This window comes from Populus alba, chromosome 4 (assembly GCF_005239225.2).
Source record: "Populus alba chromosome 4, ASM523922v2, whole genome shotgun sequence".
NCBI lineage: Eukaryota > Viridiplantae > Streptophyta > Magnoliopsida > Malpighiales > Salicaceae > Populus > Populus alba.
Window position 1 is genome coordinate 297,926 of NC_133287.1, and position 21,953 is coordinate 319,878.

Below are 21,953 nucleotides of genomic sequence, written 5' to 3' on the forward strand. Positions count from 1 at the left end.
CACAATTGCTCAGCTGTAGTCCTTGTTGAGGAATCCAATCCTTGACTTCTCGAGCATTATTGGTCATGCATGCATATCACTGATCAACCCACCTTCTTCTAATCTCTGCCATTCTCGTTAAAACATTATTAATAATCTCCCTTAATAAAAACAAAACATTAAATATTGATATGATTTCAATCTAGTTAAACAGATCTGGATAAACACCAGATTGATGCATTTAAAATTATATATTTCCAAGGTTAATAATTGAATTAGAAATAAAAATTAAATTTAGAGATCACCTCTTCAATCTATTCTAAAGAGGTGAAATATTTTTATATTAAAACTAACTTTTTTAATATACCTATCTATGCATCTCCTCTTTATGTATGGACTCTTATTAAAAAAGTAAAAGATAACATATAAAACATGCAATGCGTGCGTGCCAATTAGACAATGAACCTAGACCTTAAATAGTAGAGAGATTCTTTCAAGATTAACGTAATCAAGCCCACATACACACACGGACACAGTCATCGTCATAGCTAGTCCCACACACTTCAGGCTAGCCATATCCTGCCAGTTATATATATAATTGTCTTCACAATATCCACATCTTTGTGTCGCCCTTCCTCTCCCTTAATCTGAATCACATACTGCACTGTATCACCACATCTTGATTTACACCATCTTCTTCCTTAAGTTTCTGTTTAATTTCTACTGAAATCACTCTCCACACACACACATATGTAGCATCAAAAGATTGGTTTCAAGAAAGCATGCACTAAAAGGCCAGGAGAGAATCAAGAAAAGTATATAGCAGTACTGCTTGTCCAGGAAAAATATGGCTAACACTGGCCCGGTGAGGTTCGAGAGGGTAGCTGCAGCTTTCAACGAGGCATCTCGGGTTATTAGGCTTTGCGAGAGTGGTGGGAGCGAGCACTTCTCTCCCGACAACAGTTCTGCTGATCTTGTCAATTCTTTTATTGAAACAGAATATAGGAATCAATTTGGAGGTATTGGAGGAGATCAAAACAACAAGGGTCATCGAGATCGTCTTGAAGACTCATCGGAATATTGCTCTTATTCTGAAAACAAAGAAAGGTTAGAGAATTTGTTGAATATCATGGATGACGTGAGAGAAAAGATTTGCAAAGAGATAGGGTTCATAGGAGAAAGATCATCCCAAAGCTTCAAGCATAGATTGATGTCTCGTTTACGTGACCGCGGCTTTGATGCTGGTGAGTGCATTTTCCCTATCTAGTATTCACAAACATATAAATATATGTTTTTCCTTCTCGATCTGTCTTTCTATCAATTCATTTTTTCTCTTACCTCTTATTTCTGCTAAAGGCGCGCATTTTGTGCTGTTGCAAAGAGAAAAGACATCAAATTGATGTTATCTTACTTGTTTTTTCTCGTATCAAAACTATCAAAAAAACACCTGCAATACAAAAAAAAAAAAGATGCCTTAATTAATTTGCTTAGAAAACTTGTTTTGCTTGTTTTCTCTCATATCATACATATGATTTTTTTTTTTTTATGAACATATATATATATATATATATATATATATATGCACGAATTACTTGAATATGTAAGTAAGTACAATTTTGCTCCAATGTCGGATGCCGACACTTATCTTGAATTGGTAATTTCATTTATTAACCATTTTGACCAATCAAAATTAAAATGTAGTAGCAATGTTACTTATTTGTCATCTAATTTTGTTCGCAATCGATCTGTCCTAGTAAAGGTCTTTGCAAATCACGGTGGGAGAAATTTGGGAGGCATCCAGCCGGAGATTATGAGTATGTGGATGTGAATGTTAGTGGAAATCGCTACATTGTTGAGGTGTTTTTAGCAGGAGAGTTCGAAATTGCTCGTCCCACCAGTCGTTACGCTGAATTGCTTGATGCTTTTCCCCGAGTGTACGTTGGGACGCCTGAGGATGTTAAGCAGATTGTGAGATTAATGTGCAATGCCATGAGAGAATCCATGAAAGCCGTGGGAATGCACGTGCCACCTTGGAGGAGAAATGGGTACTTGCAAGCAAAGTGGTTTGGTCATTACAAGCGGACAACATTAAATGAAGTGTCAACTAGAACGTCGGGATCGAAGTCTGATCACGAGGGCAATCCTGCAAAACGAGCTACTGGGTTTGAGGCTTTGCCGGTCAGAGTTTTTTACTGCAGAGGTGATTTCGCGAGTAAGGGTGGACCGGGAGTTAGCCATTTGACTGCTGCATTCAGAAGCAATGGCATAGACAGGTGATCAACTGATCATGATCGTTGCTAATTTAATTTCCAGAAGATTGCTTTGGTAGGTAGCTACCACTAGCCAGCCAAAGGCCAAGGCCACGGGTAAATTAAGCTCTGTGTATAATTAGGAAATAATAGCATTTGTTTCTTTGGGTTATACTTTTGATGATTTAGTTTTGTAACTACCTCCCATTTGGGAATCTTAAAGGGAGGAAGCGATGAATACAAAGGAAGGCACTTAAGTTTGGCGTTCTGCTAGTATTAAAAACATCCAAATTGATATCTCCATCTTCTTGAAAGCACACTGGTAACTGCTGCTGCTGCTTCAACTGTCTATAATGATAATATGAACAAGAATTTCATTTGGAAAATATGCACATAAAACAACTGAGCTTCACACTCCATATGAAATTAACATGGTTTATATCCTCGAACAGTGTAGGACGTGTCAGAAACAAAATCCCAGATGAAATTGAAATAAAAGGCACTTCCTTTCTCAGTGAAAACGTGAAGAAAAATCAGAATTTAAAAACCCATAAAAAATTAAAGCAGTTTTAGTTAATAAAACAAATAATTGAAACACAAAATCACGGTAAGCAATCAAATTTCAACTATTTAACCTTTATAAGAAGAATGAATAAACACCCTATAGTCCTCCTCTTTAATGAATAAACACCCTATAGTCCTTCTTTTTTAAACAAAAAAAAAAAATACCTCATTTTCCATACTTAAAAGTGTTTAGCAGTGTGGTAGCGGTGCCGAAATACATGTCAATGATATTTTTTTATTTTTAAAAAATTATTTTTAACATCAGCACATCAAAACAATCCAAAAAATACAAACAAAACTTAATTTTAACAAAAAAAAATAATAATAATAATAATAAATTTGGGCACAACACCGAACTCAATTTTACTCCGCTTCCTTCTCTTTTATACTCGGTATAAACCATCTATCATGTTAAGGCCTTGTTTGTTTCCCGGAAAGTAGTTTCCGGGAAACCATTTTCCAAACTTTCCTGTGTTTGTTTGTCATTAGAAAAATTGGTCAACGGAAAACAATTTCCGGTCAGCGGAAAACACTTTCTAGTCAACGGAAAACACTTTCCAGTCAACGGAAAACACTTTCCAGTCAATTTTAGTAAAAAAAAAAATTGACTTGGTTTTCAGGAAAGTGTTTTCCTTTTAGCTATGTTTGTTTTCCGGAAAGTGATTTCCGGGAAAGCACTTTCCAAACTTTCTTGTGTTTGTTTGCCAGTAGGAAAGTTGGTCAATGGAAAACACTTTCCAGTAAAAGGAAAATTTGGCTTGGTTTTCAGGAAAGTGTTTTCCTGAAAAATTTGAGGGGAAAACACTTTCCGGAAGTTGTGAAAAATTTAGAAATGTCATTATTTGCTGATTATATCAAATTTGATCCTCAAACTTTTAATTGCTATATATATTTGTTTTGAATATTTATTTTTCAATTTCATCTCTTAAAATTTTATTTTTATATTAACTTTGGTCTTTATTTTTATAATTGCTATTTGCTTTTTTCTTATCATTTTTTTATTGAAATTTTTTATTTATCAAATTTGATCCTCATTCTTTTGATTGTTACTTATTTTATTTGAAATAATTTATGAAATGTTGATTATTATTATTTTAATTTTTTCATTTTTCATTTTTCTTTAATTTTTTAGATTTGATCCCTATTATTTTGATTATTATTTGTTTTACTTGAGATAATTTATGAAATTATATATTTTTTTTCAATTTCATTCCCATTCAACTTTTTAATTTGTAAGATTTGTTCCTCATTATTTTAATAAACTTAAGAAAAAATAAAATATTAATAAGTTATTTTCCAGCTCATTTTCCATGACATAACCAAACACTGGAAAATGTTTTCCAGTTCATTTTTCATAACACTACCAAACATCGGAAAATACTTTCCCGGAATTCACTTTCCAGGAATTCACTTTCCCCGGAATTCACTTTCCAAAAGGAATTCACTTTCCTGCAAACAAACGGAGCCTAAGTAAACAACTTCTTCCCCCTCCCTTCCCTGATGAACCAATCGACAACAATCTCGTGTCGACTCTAACATCAAAAAACAACCCCCACTTTCCTAAAGCTCCCTTTACTGGCTCTACTCCCTTTGCTTCCCTGCAAACAGAAAGAGGACGGGAAGGGAAGGGAAGAGTAAAAGAGGGATAGGGGTTTCATTTTTCAAGAGCAGCCCCCTCTGCTCTGAATAAAAAGAAGGAAAAGGCAAAAAAAAAAAAAAAAAAAAACAGAGAGGTGATTCTAGACGGCTCAACACCAAATTTGAGGTAGAGGGAAAAAAAAGACTCGTAAACAAAAGTGGGAAAAACAGTGTTGTGTGAGTGCGTATACAGTGTTTTTCCCACACCAATTGGTTTTTTTTTTTGGTAATGTAAGCTGCAATTATAACTGTTACGGAAGTGAAAATTAAGCAGCAGGTTAGAAAGGCAAACATCTGTGGCTCTTGTCTATCGCTTGACTCTTTCTTTCTTCGATCAGTCCTTTTTCCCAACCCTCGGGAGCTAGGAGTCCAGCTAAAGCAGATGAATATTCAGGGGTTAACAGACAGTAAGGGTGAAATTCGGTGGAGGCTGTTGATTAGCTCGCAGTTGGGCGGTAGAGGCACGGCCAAGAGTTTCAGTTGACCGAGTCGGAGTGGATCCATAACCACCTAGGCACCTATGGCAAAGACAGTGGCATACTTTCCAAGTCGAGAGCTAGCATTGGAGGCAAAGGTTAAGAGGTGGATTAAGCTCCAGTTTCACTTTTAATGACGATCGACTGTTGGAGATTATTTTGCCAGCAAGGTTGGATTGAAAGAAAGCCACTTTTTAATGTTGTCTTCAGAGAATTGCTTGCCATGGTACCACAACCTTCCACTAGGCAAAGGCCGAGGGCTTTAGTAAAAGCTTGTCCGCGTGCTTTCGCTTATAGGAAAATACTTGCATTTTTTTTCTTCCAATAAAGACGATCCAAACGACAGATAAATAAGAAACAAGATGATGTTTTAAAATCTAAAATACATAATTAATATGTTAAAGTATTTCAATTTTTTCTTAATCCAAAAAACTTGAAGGTTTTGAATACCTGTTAAAAACAGATTTTATCTGAGAAATTTAAAGATCATTTAATAATAAAGTCAATATTTATATAAAAAAATATATTAAATAATTTAAAACAATAAATAATTTTAAAAAATCTTATATTTCAAAGACAAAAATGTTTATTTTTTATGTTTAAGTTCAATAATACTTTGAAATTTTTGTATATTTGTTTTAGAAAAAAAATATATTTACGTGTGTTTTACTTGGATGGTTCAGATTGTATTTATACTCTCTAAATCTTATTATTTCCATAAAAAAGAAAAGCCAGAAAGTCTCGTACTTTCAATGACATTAATAAAAGGAAAAAAAATTTACATATTATTAATGAGATTGCACGCACAGGATCCCTTAAAAAGATCTTATTCACACTTATAAGTATAGAGAAATCATTATTTTACTATATACAATTATTTTAGATTGGGAGATAAGACAATTTATCATGTCTTTAATATTTATATTGTAAATGATCATCTAGAATCGAGCATAAAACCTTAGAATTGATAATGTTTAAGATCTTTGGGACTGATATGCTTGTCAAACTCATGTTATTTTGAACTGAACTGACTGTCAAATTCAAGCACCTTAAACTTAATTGTCTGTCGAGTCTGGATACCTTACGTCTAGTATGTATGCTATACCCACATTACTTTGAACCTAGTTATCCATCAAGTTCAGACATTTTAGGTACCACTATTTACCAGATTCACATTGTTCTGATTTTGGCTAATTACCAAGTCTATATATATCTTGAATTTGGCTACCACAAAGTTCAAGTATATTGAATTTGATATATTTGTCAGACATTATATTATTTTAAACTTAGCTGACTGCTAGGTTAACATATTTTGGACTTGGCTAATTATCAAGTCCGGGTATATTAGATCTAATATGTTTGTTAGATTTATGTTATTTTGAATTTGGTTAATTGTCATATTCATGCACTTTGAACTTAAATGACTGTCAAGTTCATACAATTTGAACTTAATTGTATATTAAATTTAGATATCTTGAGTTTGTTATTTTTATCAAACTTATATTATTATGGAATAATTATGTAATTAATTATCAAGTTCAAATATTTTAGATATAATATATAATATTATTGTAAATTTAACTAAACATTAAATCCAAACCATGTTCACATAGCTAGGGTGTTTGGCATTGAGGTTGAAACTGCTTTTCGGAAAATTTCAATTTTTTTTTTTGCTAAAATTGAGTGCGGTTTGTACTTTTTGGATCGTTTTGATGTGCTGATATCAAAAATAATTTTTAAAAAATAAAAAAACATTATTTGCATGCTTTTCGGTACGAAAAGTTATTTGAAAAGCAACCGCTATCACACTCTCAAACACCCTTGAATCGTCAAACATTTTTGTTTTAAAAATATTTAAAATAAAAATTTTAATAAAAAATTTACTGGTCAAAGCCTATGAGGTGATGGGCACCCAATTTCTTTTTGTAATACAACCATACAAGTGTTGTGGTGAGGGATATGGCTTTCAAAGTGATCAGATTGGAGATGGGATAGATAAAAAAAGAAGTTCAGAACAGACTATCAATAGAAGATCCTTTGGCCTTTGATGCTCTCTGCTCGGTTCTGCTTTAACATGCTCCTCGTTTCTTTTCTTTTTCTTTCTTTTTTGGTTCTTTTGAAATGTGCAATGCAAGGAGGAAGAGAGAGAGAGAGAGACTGTAGTCACGGATAGACGCAGACTGATGGGAGATTCAAAGCAGAGAGCCTGGAAAGTGACGATTGGTTGATTGATGTAAGTGAAGGGTCTCTTGATAAGGCTAAATCGTATGCCATTTCCCTCTGCTCTCCCTTCTAATCTAATCTAATATATCTCTGTCAAAGACAGACAGACAATAATATCAATAGATTGTGAGAAGCTCGGTAAGCAGATCAGTCAATCGGAGATGGGACAATCCACCTCACACAACAGCCGGCCAGTTAGCATGTCATTTGATATAGCCACAGCCGCTTTTTGCAACTCGAGGAGAAGGCCATTTTTTGTGTGCCTCCCCTTGGTGCATGTACCTTACCCAAAAGCATCCCAATACACTAATAAGAGTCTAAGACTTAAATGAATGAAAGCACCGTGACCGGAGAAGAAAAGATGTGAAAGCGGGCAGGTGTGTCTTCCCGGTGCTACAGGCTGCCTTTTATATCGAGTCTCTCGCTGGAAGAAACATCTGAGCTGCACATCTAAAGCTCAAGGCGAAGCTTGTTTATGTCATCACTCCGTGCTGTTGCCCTGCCCATTCAAAGATGGACCAGTTTTCCTTTTCCACTAAAAGGCCCATTCAAAAATAAAGTCATTTGGACCACCTCCTTTCGTAGCAAAACCCTCTTCGTCTTTCCAGATGGCTAATGGAATCTTCAAAGGCAAAGTAGCCACCGAAACCAATAATTGGATCAAATATCAGCAACCTCTCCTCTCCTCTCCTCCCCTCCTCTAGAGGGAAAAAGAGATAGCGAAAGGTAAGGAGAGAGTCAAGTTTTGAGCTCCCAAAAAGAGTTAACCTTTATATTTATTACGTAACCGCCCTCGCAATCCTTCTCCATTCACTGCTGGTAGACATAAATAGCCCCAAACCGCGTTCAAAACCAAACCTTCAAAAGCCCATCATTCCCCTCTCTCTCTACATTTGTTTTAATAAAAATAATAATAGGAGGCAGAGAGAGAGAGAGAGAGAGAGACGAGAGAATTTTATTTTCCTTTTCCTTTTCCTTTTCCTTTTCAATTGGCTAATTGTACAAGAAAGGAAAGGATAGGAGAAGGATTACTACTAGTAGTAGATCCGGCACCGGTTTGAAAGTAATAATGGAAGGAGTCGGGGCACGGCTGGGGAGGTCTTCCACTCGCTACGGGCCGGCCACGGTGTTCAGTGGGCCGGTGAGGAAGTGGAAGAAGAGATGGGTCCATGTCAACCCATCATCCAACCACAACAGCTTTCACTCTCATCACCATAACGCTACTACTAATGCTGCTGCTGCTTCTTCTTCAGCCGCTAATCATTCGAGCTCTTCTAACGGTAATAACGGCTCCCATCTATTGCTTTACAAGTGGACCCCTTTGTCTCAATCCAACGGTTCATCCTCTACTACTAACCACTTCAACGGTAATAATATTAATACTACTAACGAAAATGCTAATCTCTCCAATGGCGACGTCACCGAGGAGCCTCCCAGGCGTAAATTCAAATACATCCCGGTATTGTTTTTCGTTTTCTTTTCTTTGGTTCAATTGGATTCATTGTTTTTTTTCTTTTTAGGATCTTGGTTTTAAAGATTACATGGGATTTTGTGGAATTAGGTTGCCTGATTTAGATCTGGATCCTGGATGAACAGTGCCTTTTGTTTTCTCAGTAAAACCCTAGCCTAACAAATAGAGGAATTCTGGAGAAAATACTTAACGGATTTTGTTAGATTGTCAGGATTTTACGAGGGCTTTTTGAAAGTTTTTGTTTTTCTTGATTGCATTGATGTTTATTTGAGAAAAGCGAACTAAAATAACAAGTGCCAATGGCGATTCAGGCTTGCACAAGGGACGGATTGGGCTAGATACTGAAAAAGATTGCAAGTCCAGTAGGATTTCAAAGCTATAATTCTCAGTCACCCTAGGACATTGTGGACTTGGTACCGAAAGACTGCCTCACTGGTAGTATTTGTAGATTGTGATGTAGACACTCTAACTTTATGACATCTTTTTCAAGTTTACTTTAATTTGCTTTTTGGCTACCTTCTAGAGTTTTCAGACATGTAATTGGGTAGGTATAGATTCCTTCCTCATTCTATTGGCAATATAACAAATATTCCATTTCGTGGGTTTTCCCTGATCCCAAAAGGTTTTCCTAAGTTAATTACGAGGAAAATGACATTGTTGGATAGTGTCAATTACACTACAGGTAGTTACAGCTATAAAGCCTTTCAAGGATGCAATTGGTACAAGAAAACTTGCATGAGTTTTACACCTGTAAAGCACAATACGTTTGGTTATGTGGTAATCAGTGTAGTTATATCAGTCAAATACACAGAACATGGAATGATGTTCAGCTGAAATGAATGAGAGAACACAACCGTGTTTATGCTAATCGTCTATGGTTTTCATTTTTCACTAGCTTATGCCTGGTTGACTAGCACAAACAAAAGGTAAACTAGAGATTCAGTGATGGTTCAAAGTAAGGCGTCGGTGGATGCACCCGTGGCTCAATTAGAACTTGGGTTGGCCCGAATTGCTAGCATAAATGTCAATTAACTTTAGGATATTTTCCTTCAGTTCAATGTGTCTGGTACGCATGCCCTTGTTAAAGTTAATTGGCAGTTAGCTGTCTTAGCTTGATTTATTTGAATGGTAATAAGGACAGAGCTATTGATTTAGCAATGCAAATGCTGTTTTTTGGAAAATACAGTTATCGTGCATCAAATCCTCTATAAGTCTAATTATTCTCATGTTCAATGAGGCTTCAGAAATTGGAATGCCCTTGTAGCAATCAACGAAAGGCTTTATTGGAGAGATTTTTAGAGCCTCTTTGCTTGTCCTTATTGAATACAATTGTTCTTTATCCTCAAGAATAGAGAAAGTGAGAAACTAAAGCTTGTAAATGATATGATATAGCGTGCCTACAATTGTTGTGGGTTCAGTGTGAAAGAAATGCTGTAGAATTACTAAATCACAAGGCAGTAGCAAAGTTTTGTGAGGCTGTCTGTATACTGGCTACTCTCATTGCAATGTGAAGCTAATGACATCTACCCATTGGTTTTTTGGTTGTTCTGCAACTCAATATTATAGCAAGCCAATATCCTGAAAGCTGTCTTGTTAGTCTAAGTCGAGTGCAGTAGATCATTATTGGATTGTCAAGATGTACACATGACATTTATATATCTTACATTGCGGGCTTTAAAATCTCTGGGTGCTATGAGTGATGTCCTACATCATATGTCTAGGGTTACAAAACAATGCATCTAGTTATAAACAAGTGCTGTGGTCACCATTCATCTAGCTTTGGAAGACATGGTGCTTCATTGTGGCATGAAGATGGTACTGCCACACATTTTGAAACAGTTGCGTGGACAAAATTCTTGTATAGTTTTCCTTTTATTCTATTTGTCACACACTATTAACATGTCGGTGTGTTCAATGCACACAAGGAGAGTGGTTTTTAATTATTCGGTGATTGGTTGAACTATGGGCCAAGCAGTAATTTTATTGAAGTTGCTGTTGATAGAGAGACATTGAAATGAAATTGTGATTGGAGAGCGCAAGATTTGGAGACTTTTTTTCCTGGTACAATTTTTTCTTAATTGACTGAAAAAAAAAAAAAAAAAAACGAGAGGCTGTCTGGTACCTTCAAATGGTGGCAAGTCAGTGGTGATAATCTTTTCTTAGTTCCTTGTGTAAACATGAGTATGCTGCTGTAATACTTGACTTAAAGCTAAATGAAATAGTATAGTAAAAGCTTTTCCAGGTAGGGGCTTTTTATGGAAGCTCATAGATCTTCACGTATGGGACCATGGATTTCCATTGTGTTATGGTGGAAGAGCTTTTGGAGATTGTGAACTGTCTAGGAAACAGACAGGATTGTGTACCTAAAGCATTACTTTGGGTTCTATTGTAAGAGCAAAACAAACGAGTGTGCAAAGTAAATTTTTGGGTTACACATTTTTGGTGTACTGGACAGTTTTTGCTAATGAAGATGAAATCTTAAATTTCATCAGTCATTGATTTTGGTTATATTCCATGTGGTGTTGTTTTTTCAATAAATTTGGCACTTGTTTTTTCATGAATTATAATTTCTTTCAATTCTACTTTGCTTTTGTCTTGTTAACTAAGCTCATTGTCTGTTATTTGGCCTGTCTGACTATGCAGGTTGATTTGCTAGAGAGACAGAAAAAAGAGGCTGAAGAACAAGAGGCATCAGAAAAGTTTGACGATGAATCGAAACCAAGTGATACTGATCCTAATGCTGCGGAGCCAGTTTCTAAGAGTGACAGTGCCGATGAAAAACCTGACATCAATGATGTACCCATGGAAGAAAATCAGGTGAATGGTTAATGAATTTATTTTCTAATTTACCATCCATATAGGGTGTCTTGTTTGAAAAGTCCATAAATTCCACATGGCCTAATTGGACACCCACAATTCACTTCTTAGCTTTCCAAAAGCAAGCATACTCGGTATGCTGTTACTCCACAATGTACAGAAGTATTGTGTGAGGAATGTGATAGAATGTTCTCATTTGAAGTTCTTATCGCAAGTTTCCATCTAATTTTGGCTTGAACACACTTCAATCTCAGGATGGTAATCAGGTGGTACGACAAGACCTGAATGAAAGCACTTTGGATTTGAGTCTAGGCCTGCTCTCTTGATGGTGACTGATTCAAAAGACCTGTCCAGAGATGGGCAGTTGAAAAGAGTGAAATCGAATGGTGTTGATAAATTGCGGAACCATTTCTTAAGATTATTGACATATAGGATTTTTACCAAATGGTGTATTTTGTTGCGAAATCGGAGACAATTTTCCCTATGATCTATTTGCCCGCCAGTTACTGAGGGCAAGGGTGTGAGTGGCAAATGCATTAACTTTTAGTTCGTTTGAAGACCTGTACTGAGCTGATTGCATCTTGTAAGATGACGACATCTATTTTTTTAATTATTGAACAATTGATTTTCCCCCTTCTTTTTTTCTGGTATTCTTGAAATGTCATTTGAGACTTGTGGTTTTGTATGCCCAAAGGCAAAACGATAGTTGATTGAATCTTCTGTTCCAAACATAATGTTAATGAATACTTTTTCTAAACTTGAAAGTGATGTTAGGATTGATCTATGAACCTGGTGGTTTCTGGTTTCTAGACCAACCACCATGAATCTCATCCGTGTAGCTGCTTGGTTTAAACTTGGATTGATGCAGGCAGGACTGATGTGCGCACAGGCGGTCTAAATTTAAGGAAAAGCTACTGGTGGATCTTTATTACATTTCTACTGCTATAGATCTAGTTCATGACTGTATAGTATCTCTTTCTTGTTATTGATGAATCGGTGCATGAGCCAATGATACTAGGGAGGGAAGAGTAAGAGTTAGGTGGTAAAGAGTTGAGTTGAGTTGAGAGGTTTTTTCTATTAATTTCATCTGTTTTTCTTCTTCTTTTAATTTCATGGATGTATTAAATTCAACGATTTTAATTACAAAAACATGAAGGGGGCAGGAGATGATCTCAACCCGTTTTTATTATTGGCAAGGCATGTTAGATAGAAGATGATTGAACCTATGCGACCCCAGGGACACCAAAAATTGAACGATTGAAGAGCAATTTACAAAGTAGGATTTTACAGTTGCTCAAACTAGCAAGAACTGCAAATTATTCACTCGAAAGGAAATAACCAACAGATAGCACTTGTGGTTATCATGGCTTTAAAAAGCACTACGAAATCTTCTTCCCCTTACCAATCACAGCTAAACCATCCAAAGCCTTGCGAGAAGGCAGAGTGGCTTCATTACAGGAGATTCAAAGTATGATTATTCCTTCGCAACCGCAGCTTCTGCCTTAGAAAAGTAATCATGCCTGGAGATGTAGAAGTGCTTATAAATCTTTAATGACAATAGCTAAAATGATTCATTAATTAAAGAATTCAAGCTCTGCTTCCTGTATTTTTCTACTGATTTGGAACATGCTTGTTGCTCCCATAGAAAGATTTACAGCACAAGATTTGATCACAAAAGATATAGAAATGGAAGTGGGAAATTAAAGACGAGCCACAATTTTTCAATTACGAAACACAAGTGATGGTATTATTCCTAGGAGATGAGAGGAGCTTGAATGGTGCAATCTGGTGCCTTGCCCAACTTATCTCTCATCTTTCCAATGTTGAAAGGAAAAGAGGAAGAGAAGAAATATATTGCCGCATTGCTTGCCTTCCCTGTTCAATGGCCTACCCATACCTGCCGGCCGACTTCATCTCGTCTAGAGTAGACAGCAGTCATCAGCGCTTCCTCCTTTTCCTTTTCCTTTTCCTTCCCATGGCCCAACCAATTAAACAACATTTACATAATACCCTTAGCCGACGTCGTTTATGAGTTTCCTATAAATATAAATAAAGCAGGCTATTTTATCAATCTGCGGGCCCCTCCTTCTAGAGAGAGACCAGAGGAAGAGGGAGAGAAAGGAGGACATAAAAAAAGAAGCGAGGAGTGGACTATCTATCGCAAGGGAGCACACAGCAATGGATTCCCAGACGCAAAACACATCTCTGCAGCGCCTTCAAAACGTCGAAAAGGTAATTTATTTGTTTAATTGATTTGAAGACTTGAAATCTGGTTAGCAGAGATTAGTTATTTGTTTTGGATGGGGTCAACAGACGGTGGTTAGGGTTTTGGAGGTAGCAGGAGGAGTAATGGATGAGCTTTCAAATCCAACAGGTCCTCGAAAAGAATTCATCAACAATCATTGCCGTGACTTCATGCAAATGATCAAGGTCTAACCCCTTCTTCCTCTTTTTTTTTTTTTATTTGTTTTCTTTCAATTATTATAATTTAATTGCTGTAACGAGCAGGATATTCAGTTTACTTTGAGGAATGAAATAAAAAGTGCTTGTGAGTATCGTCCCTTCGAGAAGAGTGATTACACTTGTAGAATCTCTAATGAAATCTGTCTCAGCAAATTGGAACACACCCTTTCTCAATTGGATCTCATCACCCAAACTATCATTCCTCAATACCACCATGCCCATGATTCTACTGCTTCTTCTGCTTCCTCTCCCATGGAGTTCTAGGTACTCTCTATCTCCCTGGGCTCTCACCTTTACTTGCTTCTTTCCCTCAATGCAATCTTTATTTTGCAGGTCTTGGAGAGGAGATTCTACTTTCTGGGTTTTCCAATATCTGTAAGCATGTGCCTTTGACTATGCTGATTGTTTCTTGATCATCAGCTACTTCACATGTGGGGTCTCAATGTTGTCAAACAATCACCCTTGTTCTTTTGTTACTGCCACCTTATCTAAACCTCCTGTTTAAATTTTCTTCATCTATCTATCCACTTTATTGTAAGTTTTCATCTTACATATGTGCTAGCTCCTCGATAGACTAATGAACTTTTTTCATACATTGTTGGCGTGTACTCATCTATTTATCTATTCCATTTCTGATATTGATTTTTCGAGTTGCCTAAATTTTTCAAGCAAGCTCACCTTGTCTTTCCCGGTTCTTTTGGTTGTCCATTTGAATATAAGAATCATTTGTTTATACAAATAGCTAAAGAGTGTGAATTAACTAATGATGATTGTCATTCAACTATCCTTTTCTCAATATTCTCTAATACTCTATGTAGTAACTACAAATTGACGACTTTAGGACTCCCCTGCATTCAGATGTAGTTCCAGTTAAGTGTGGAGCTGCTCTGAGCTGACACGGGGGGGTAACAATGCACATGATAAAACCTTTTGCGAATCATGGGGCTAGCTGGAGATTGTTGGTGTTTGGGTTCTAAGAAAATGAGATTGGGGATCACAATGCGGATGATGAAACCTTTTCGGTTGCAGTTATCGCTGTGCAAGAAATAGCTTTATGGCCTTGTTGCAGCCGCTGCAAATCATGGGCCGGAGATTGTTGGTGTTTGGATTTAAGAAAATGAAAGCTAGTATTTGGTGAGACAAGTTTTGTAAACCATCCAAGAGATAAGCTACGTTTGCGCTGTCACATGTTTGTTTCTATCAGCAGAATAGCTCTGAAACTTGCTTATATCTGCGTATTCATTTCATGGAGCAAGGTGAGCCCGTTTTGGTACCCATTTTTTCGTGTCAACACCCATTTCATGGAGCAGGGCACGCGTTACATCAAAACTCACATGGCATTTTGAAATATCAGAAGGCCCTTTTGTATGTAGGTGCGAAACCGTCTTGATAAGGTCAGTCATCCAGCCCATCTTGTAGAAAGCCAGACTCGATTGCTTGAGGCCTTTGTTGTATGGATGCATGCAGTCACTAGTTGGGTGCCTCGCTCAACCAAAAAAATGAAATGGGTACTTCTCTTCATTAGAAGGCTTAATAGTTAACATATCTCAGGGGCCTTGATAAATTGTAAACTGGTAAGAATGAACCCATAGGACTGGTTTCATTGTCGGGGCAGAGTGAGTGTGTAGCAAGAAGACCATGGCACATCGACCCAGTGAGGATCTTGCTCGGTCCACAAAAGGGTTCTAATAGCCCAAACTATTACACAACAGAGAAAAAAGAAAAAAATGGAGACACCTTTGTTGCAAGTGCATTCAGCTTTGGTTGCAGCCAGGTTGTCTCTCCAAGCTCGGTGAGTTCCTACGGCATCAATCATGAGACCGGAGTATTCTTCTCTAAAAGCTCCATGCCCTTGTCGCTTCTTCGTATGCAACCATGGTCCAAATAGCATGCTAACCATAACGGGTTTTGGACTCAACTTAACACATCTTCACCCCCTCGACGTGATGGATTCCCTCTGAATATGTGCGTTTTTTTTTAGCGAAGTGATGGAGGGTGTTTTTGTTTTGGTAGGAATAGAAAAGAAAATTTAATCATTTATGGTTATTTTTATTATATAAAAACTAATTAATCATATCATCTAAACTTTTAATTTAAACAGATTTTTATAACAATGGAAAATAATAAATTTGGAGAGAAAAATGCTTAACGGATGCAGCCGTTAAGTTTGGGTCACCATGGAAGGACAAAAACAACACACCAGCTTCTGCTGACACTGACAACAACAAGAAAGCCGATAGAAACACCGAGGCTTGTAGCCTAACGATGACAAGGATTTTCTTGTTTTTTGCATCTTAGATTTCAAGTTTAACGTGTACGTTTGTTATTTTTTGTAATGTCTTACCTGTTTTCTGAGCTTGTAAGGATATTCAGTGAATCCAGGGATTAGTTATGATGCACGTAAGCTGACCCAAACACCACGAGTTATATAAAAAAAAAAAAAACCGATAACAATTTTTTCATGAACCCTCCTCTTGAGCACTGCTATATTCTTCATAGCAGGTTTTTTTCCAGCCCAAAAACCCACATTTCTTCTTCCTCCTCTTGTCAAACCGTGGCTGCTTCTTGTAGCTTTGTACTATGGCTTCATGGACTGGTGACTCGGGCCCTGCCAATGTACTCATCAAGACTGTCCTATTAGCTGATAGCGTTTGTATTTTCTGGACTGATAACGGCAGAGAATCGTGGTCAATTGCTTGAGAATTAACTTAGATTGATTTTGTGAACTTGTGAGGTAGAGTATGCTAGCATTTTTTAATATTGGTTGAGGATTCACAGGGAGTGGAGAAAGCATTAGGTGAAGCTAACAAAAAGAATTAGTGTGAAGGAAATCATGAGAAGTCTATTTTAGTGCTCTGAGTTTTCAGTAATGCACAGGATTCATTGCTTTTGGAATTTGAGATTGGACTGCACATTGAATCAGCAGATAGAATGCAGCGAGTCACCTGAAACAAACCAATTTAATGGCACAATTCACTAAGAGTTTAAGAAGATCACATCGTGTGGTGCTTTATGCTGGTCCTTCCCTCTTTATTCTTTACACTGTTTGTCACAATCCATCTGTTTTGTGATTGGTCATGCCTTGTATAATTATGTGACCGTTTGTTGTTTTTCTTACAATTTTATTAATTTCGGTGATTTAGTTAAGGAGTAACTATTTCATTTAGTTAGGGATAATTGAGGTCAGGGCTTGTTCAATTCAGCTAATCTCTGACTGGTGATCAGAATGGATTTTCTAGTTAGACAACTCGATCATTGTTGTGGGTTTGGGGTTTTATGCATTCTAAGGAATTGATTTGCTTTTTCGTGGTTCCCTCTTTATGTGGTTTTGAATAATATTTTCATAGGGCTTTATATGAGAAAATTTGCTGAACTCTATGTGAGTGCAAAATTGTTTGAAATAGCTGTTGCAAAATTAGTTTTTTGGGTGAAACAGGTTTTAACATAGTGCCCATTTATGTGGTTTATTGATTATAGAGTTTCAGATCATATTAATCTTCCTAATTTCCTTATTTTGGGTGTCTTCTTTTGGTTGCTTAATGTACCCTTCCCCCCTTCTTTTCAAAATTTTTTAATTTTAATTCATATATACCCATAGATGAGCTCATCATTGTGTATGCAACCTTACAAGTAGTTCATTTTAACAGTGAGATATTTTCAAATTTCTTGCTTCATGCAACCCATTTCTCTACTAAGCAGTCCGTGGCTTGTCCTTGTAGATGGCGCTAAAATGCCATCTTGGTTTGAGGTCCATGAGATACCTGTGACAGCAGTAAGTAAGTTTTCTGCATCTTTTCAGATTGGTCTCTCCTGACTACATTCCAGACCTCTTGATCCCAATTCCAGAACTTTGGGTACTGTTGGACTTGCATACGTTTACTGTCATAGGTCTAGGACCTTTAGGAGAGCCCGTCACATGTATGGGGGGGACAAATCTTCAGATATTATTATGCATGTTGTGGCAAAATGATTCCAGTTTGAAGCAGTCAACTACTGAAACATTCTGAGCATTTTCATAAACTGATGGTGGATGCTGTATTTCTTCAAACTTTTCTTCCGTCGACTTTTGTGGGTTGACGGGGTCATAAAATAAAAGGGAACGCAAATTAGTGGATTGAATTGAGTCATGCTCCAATTGTTGAACTGAACTCAACTGTAGTAAAACAATCCTGCTCAGGCACGGACTTGCATGGAAGGCAGGAGGGAATTGATAAGCTGGGCCCAATTAGAGCTTGCGGTCAAACTGTGATGCCTGAAGACTAGACTTTGGAAGTGCAAAACGCGAAGGACTCACCAATCCAAGACTCGGCTGTCAACAAATTTCATGGAAGCTTGTTATCACTTAATAAACCTTAAAAAACAAAATTAAAAATAAAATTCGAACATGGTCAAACCGTCCAAAAAGGTTCAGCCCAGATAAGGTGAAGTTAAGATAGGAGTTTTTTTTTTTTTTTTTTTTCCCCAAACTTGCAGACGTGTAAAAATTATTTCCAAACTAGCATAATTCAAAGTGATACACACGGCCAGTAGGCCCAGATTTTTCTGTTGTGGACGCGTATGGTACACGCAGGAGAAGGGTGAAGATTATTTGTTGGTACGTATAATAAGTGACAACAGGTGAGCATGCCACGTGACTTACATAGAATTTGAGATTTTTCAATTGTTATAAAAATATTATCATTGATTGTTCTTCTTATTTCATGTTTAGGTTATTATGTCAGCCTCTTTACCCGGACTGTATTTGATCTTTTAACTTGTATATTTAGTTCATTTTAGATTTATTATTATGACCATTCCATCAATTAAAATTATTTTCATTTAAGTCGGGCAAAAATCAATTCTCTCTTCTTTTTTAATTTTATTCTAAAGCAAAACATTAACTTTTGTGGATTTTTTTTATTTTTAAAAAGAAGAAAGACTAGCCCAAATCTGACCATCAATGCCACCACCTCTACTTAATTGAAAAGTGGCGTGTAAAGAGGGACATTTAAGTGACAAGACAGGAACCAAAGGCAAAGGTCCCATCACATCAGTACTTGCTGCTTACTTTCTGTCTTATGATTCACTCAAAACTTGGAGTACCGAAGACAGTACACCTTCATCTGACAAAATATAGCACTGCCCACACAATAACCTGTACCCCTCATGTCCCTCCAAAACTATGTCACCAACCCCTATGCTATCATAGTGTGTGTGAGGGTGTTTTATAATAACCTCTCCCCTTCATCAAAGTTTCAAAGTCTTTTTACTTCCACCAGTCTTTGCCTCTGCTAGATAACCCCCCTCCTCTCCTCCCCTCCCACAGCATCCATTCTATCCAGCGTATCAGCTATGAAGAAGCTATACCGTAAAGGCAAGGTGCATCCATCAACACCAGTAATATCAGACCACCTGTCCTTTCTTCCGGCCACCATCCTTGCCCTCACAGCTGCTCTCTCCCCGGAGGACAGAGAGGTCTTGGCCTATCTTATCTCCTGCTCAGGCAATAACAATATCTTCTACAGCAACTGGTCCAATATTAATAGCCGCAAGAGTAGTTGTAACCAAAAGACAACTTCTGACACCAAGAGCAGCAGCAGCAGCAGTCATGACCACCCTCCTATGTTCAACTGTGATTGTTTTAGGTGCTACATGAGTTATTGGATTAGATGGGACTCGTCTCCTAACCGGCAGCTCATTCATGAGATTATTGATGCTTTTGAGGATTGGTTGTTGAAACAAGGTAAGAGTAGTGCTACAAGCGGCAACAAGAACAGGAAAGACAGGAAAAGGAAGGGAAACAGCCAAGGTTCTGGTGAGTTGATCAAGAGGCCAGAGTTGGGAATGAAGGACAAGCTGGATGAGTCTGATTCAGTGGATGGAAATAGCAGTGGTAGTGGTGGGAGTGAAGGAGTTGGTGGTGGTGATGAGGAAGGGACAGAGAAGGGGTCTGTCAGGAGGCTGGTGAGCTTCATCGGGGAGAGGATTTGGGGTGTTTTGGGTTAGTGAATTAGATCGAAACAAAAATGGAAAAGGCCTGGTGGATTTGACTTGTCGTAGAACCTGCAGGCTACTTTTCTGGCATTTCAATGTAAGACCATAAAGGGAAGGTTCTTCTTGTTGTTTTTTTAATTTCCCATCTTTTTTCTAATTTATAGTGTACAAATATGGTGGCTTAGTTTTAAATCATCAACAATTTTGATGGTTTTTTTTCTAGCGAATTCACATACTACATCTTTATCTAGCTAGCCTTCTGATTTACTTGATCAAGTTAGGCGGTGGTTCTCATTGGTATTAGTAGTTTTTGTTAATTAATGCTTAATATTAACCTTGGAGTTCACTGCTCCATTCAACACTCAAGAATTTGATTTAAGAGGAAAACGATTCAAGAATCAACCCTCTTCCTTTTTTGCCATTACATTTAGAGAGTTTTCACCCAAAAACGGCATGCAAATCCATGAAATTCAACCAGGAGAGGCATGCCCTGGCAAATGGTTTCCAAGTTTGTAAATTGTGTGCTGATGGCAGAGACGGGAGGGCAAGTGTGATTCCGTGAGTGATAAATAAAAGCCTTGAATCAATGAAGAGAGTTTTATAGATAGCTGCTAGCTAGGAGGTGTGAGTGGAGATGTTTGTTTGCTCATTGCTGGTGGGAACGGAATGGAATAAGTAGGTGCCATCGTCGTAATCGAGGTCGGCAAAAGCATGCCAAAAGAAATCTTCGATTAAAGCAAAGGGAAATGCATGGTCTGTAATTAATGGTTATTGCCTTGAATGGATGGATCTCTTTTTCTTAAAGAAAAAACAAGAAGAAAAGAGGTCAGGCCACCCTAATCCACCATTCGTGTCACCGCTCCCGTCCAAACCTCTTTTCGGTGTTCCCGATGGCCTATAGTGGCATTCCCTTCTTCTTCTTCTTAATTTCTACCCTCGGACCATGTGAAGCAGGCCTGGAGCCCAAGAAAATGGGTTTGGTATGCAGTTTTACACCACATGCATGCATGTTGATGCTGGTAATTAACTGGCATTTAGCAAGCGGGTGCCTCCCCGATTGGAACCCCTAGCGATACTTCGTGGCGAAGCACCAATCACCATCTAAGATGGTGTCCTATCGTATGCAGTGATGACTGGGTCTGTAAAATAAAGAACACAAGTTAGGTGCACGCCATGGCTTGACATGCTCCCTCCCTTCCACTACTGACAAGTCATTTCGTATATTTTTCTCAGAAAAGGAGAAATCAAAAGGATACCGTGTAAGCACACCAAACCATCCTTTTTTCCACCATGAACTATTTATTAATGTAAGCATATATATATATATATATATATATATATATATATATATATATTCCACACCACGCTTGATATTAATTTTAGCTTTGGTAGGGGGGCAGGCATCTCTTGATCGACCAGCAACAACTAACAACCGAAAACATGAATGATTGGGTTGTAATGAAGGGAGAAATGTATGTTGATTTCATGGTGTGAGGGACCTGGTCAAGAGTCAATTTCAATTGTCATTTCCCACTGAAGCTCATCATGCCTTCTGTAATGGCGTCAAAAAGGTCTCTTTTTTGCTGATGATATTTGCACCCGCAGCTCTGTTTGTAATACGCTGGTGCTAATCGAGTCAATGAGTTTGATAACTGGATTGCGAATCTCTGCCTCCACTGTGTTTGCCCTGTTTTCTTATAATTAAATTATACATGAAGCCGTCATAGCAAGTGGCTCTGAGTCATTTAATTTTGAAGCGTGTTAATTGGAATCAAAAGTTTGAATTGATTTTGGAAATGGTAAAACAAGACCCGATGATACGCAAGGCAGTATCTATCTATCTATCTATCTATCTATGACATGATGTTACACATTGACTCTCTCTCTGGGTAGGAATCAGTCAGTCAATACTGCGGTGAGAGTCGACGGCCACAAAGCAACAAGAAGCTCATCCACATTTACCTTACCTCCTTTATCAGCAGCTAATTCCATCGCAGCTGATCTTTGCTCCCGTGTGTGACCCACCTTGACATAAGTTAACCTGCCTGGTTTTGACTTGGTTTTCTGGTCTTAAATTCAAAGGAACAAGGAGCAGTCACG

The 21,953-nt window shown here is 37.5% G+C and overlaps 4 protein-coding genes and 1 non-coding gene across 5 annotated transcripts; 4 read left to right on the top strand and 1 right to left on the bottom strand.

Moving 5' to 3' along the window:
• Positions 1-594: 594 nt before the first annotated feature.
• On the top strand, positions 595-2,400 carry LOC118058420 (uncharacterized). Its single transcript, XM_035071126.2, has 2 exons — positions 595-1,223; positions 1,739-2,400. The coding sequence occupies exons 1-2, from the start codon at positions 827-829 to the stop codon at positions 2,254-2,256; spliced, it is 915 nt and encodes a 304-aa protein (XP_034927017.1). The 5' UTR covers positions 595-826; the 3' UTR covers positions 2,257-2,400.
• Positions 2,401-7,251: 4,851 nt separating this feature from the next.
• Positions 7,252-7,354, bottom strand: LOC118058430 (small nucleolar RNA snoR109). The gene has a single exon (XR_004689177.1). It is a non-coding gene; the product is annotated as a small nucleolar RNA snoR109 (small nucleolar RNA).
• Positions 7,355-7,671: 317 nt separating this feature from the next.
• Positions 7,672-12,054, top strand: LOC118058419 (uncharacterized). Its single transcript, XM_035071125.2, has 3 exons — positions 7,672-8,588; positions 11,244-11,417; positions 11,672-12,054. The coding sequence occupies exons 1-3, from the start codon at positions 8,199-8,201 to the stop codon at positions 11,741-11,743; spliced, it is 636 nt and encodes a 211-aa protein (XP_034927016.1). The 5' UTR covers positions 7,672-8,198; the 3' UTR covers positions 11,744-12,054.
• A 1,424-nt stretch (positions 12,055-13,478) lies between these two features.
• Positions 13,479-14,527, top strand: LOC118058417 (mediator of RNA polymerase II transcription subunit 11). Its single transcript, XM_035071124.2, has 4 exons — positions 13,479-13,649; positions 13,731-13,847; positions 13,926-14,144; positions 14,214-14,527. The coding sequence occupies exons 1-3, from the start codon at positions 13,596-13,598 to the stop codon at positions 14,142-14,144; spliced, it is 390 nt and encodes a 129-aa protein (XP_034927015.1). The 5' UTR covers positions 13,479-13,595; the 3' UTR covers positions 14,214-14,527.
• Positions 14,528-19,047: 4,520 nt separating this feature from the next.
• On the top strand, positions 19,048-20,103 carry LOC118058416 (uncharacterized). The gene has a single exon (XM_035071123.2). It carries the CDS (start codon positions 19,212-19,214, stop codon positions 19,863-19,865), a length of 654 nt encoding a protein of 217 aa, XP_034927014.1. The 5' UTR covers positions 19,048-19,211; the 3' UTR covers positions 19,866-20,103.
• The last annotated feature ends 1,850 nt before the right edge of the window (positions 20,104-21,953 follow it).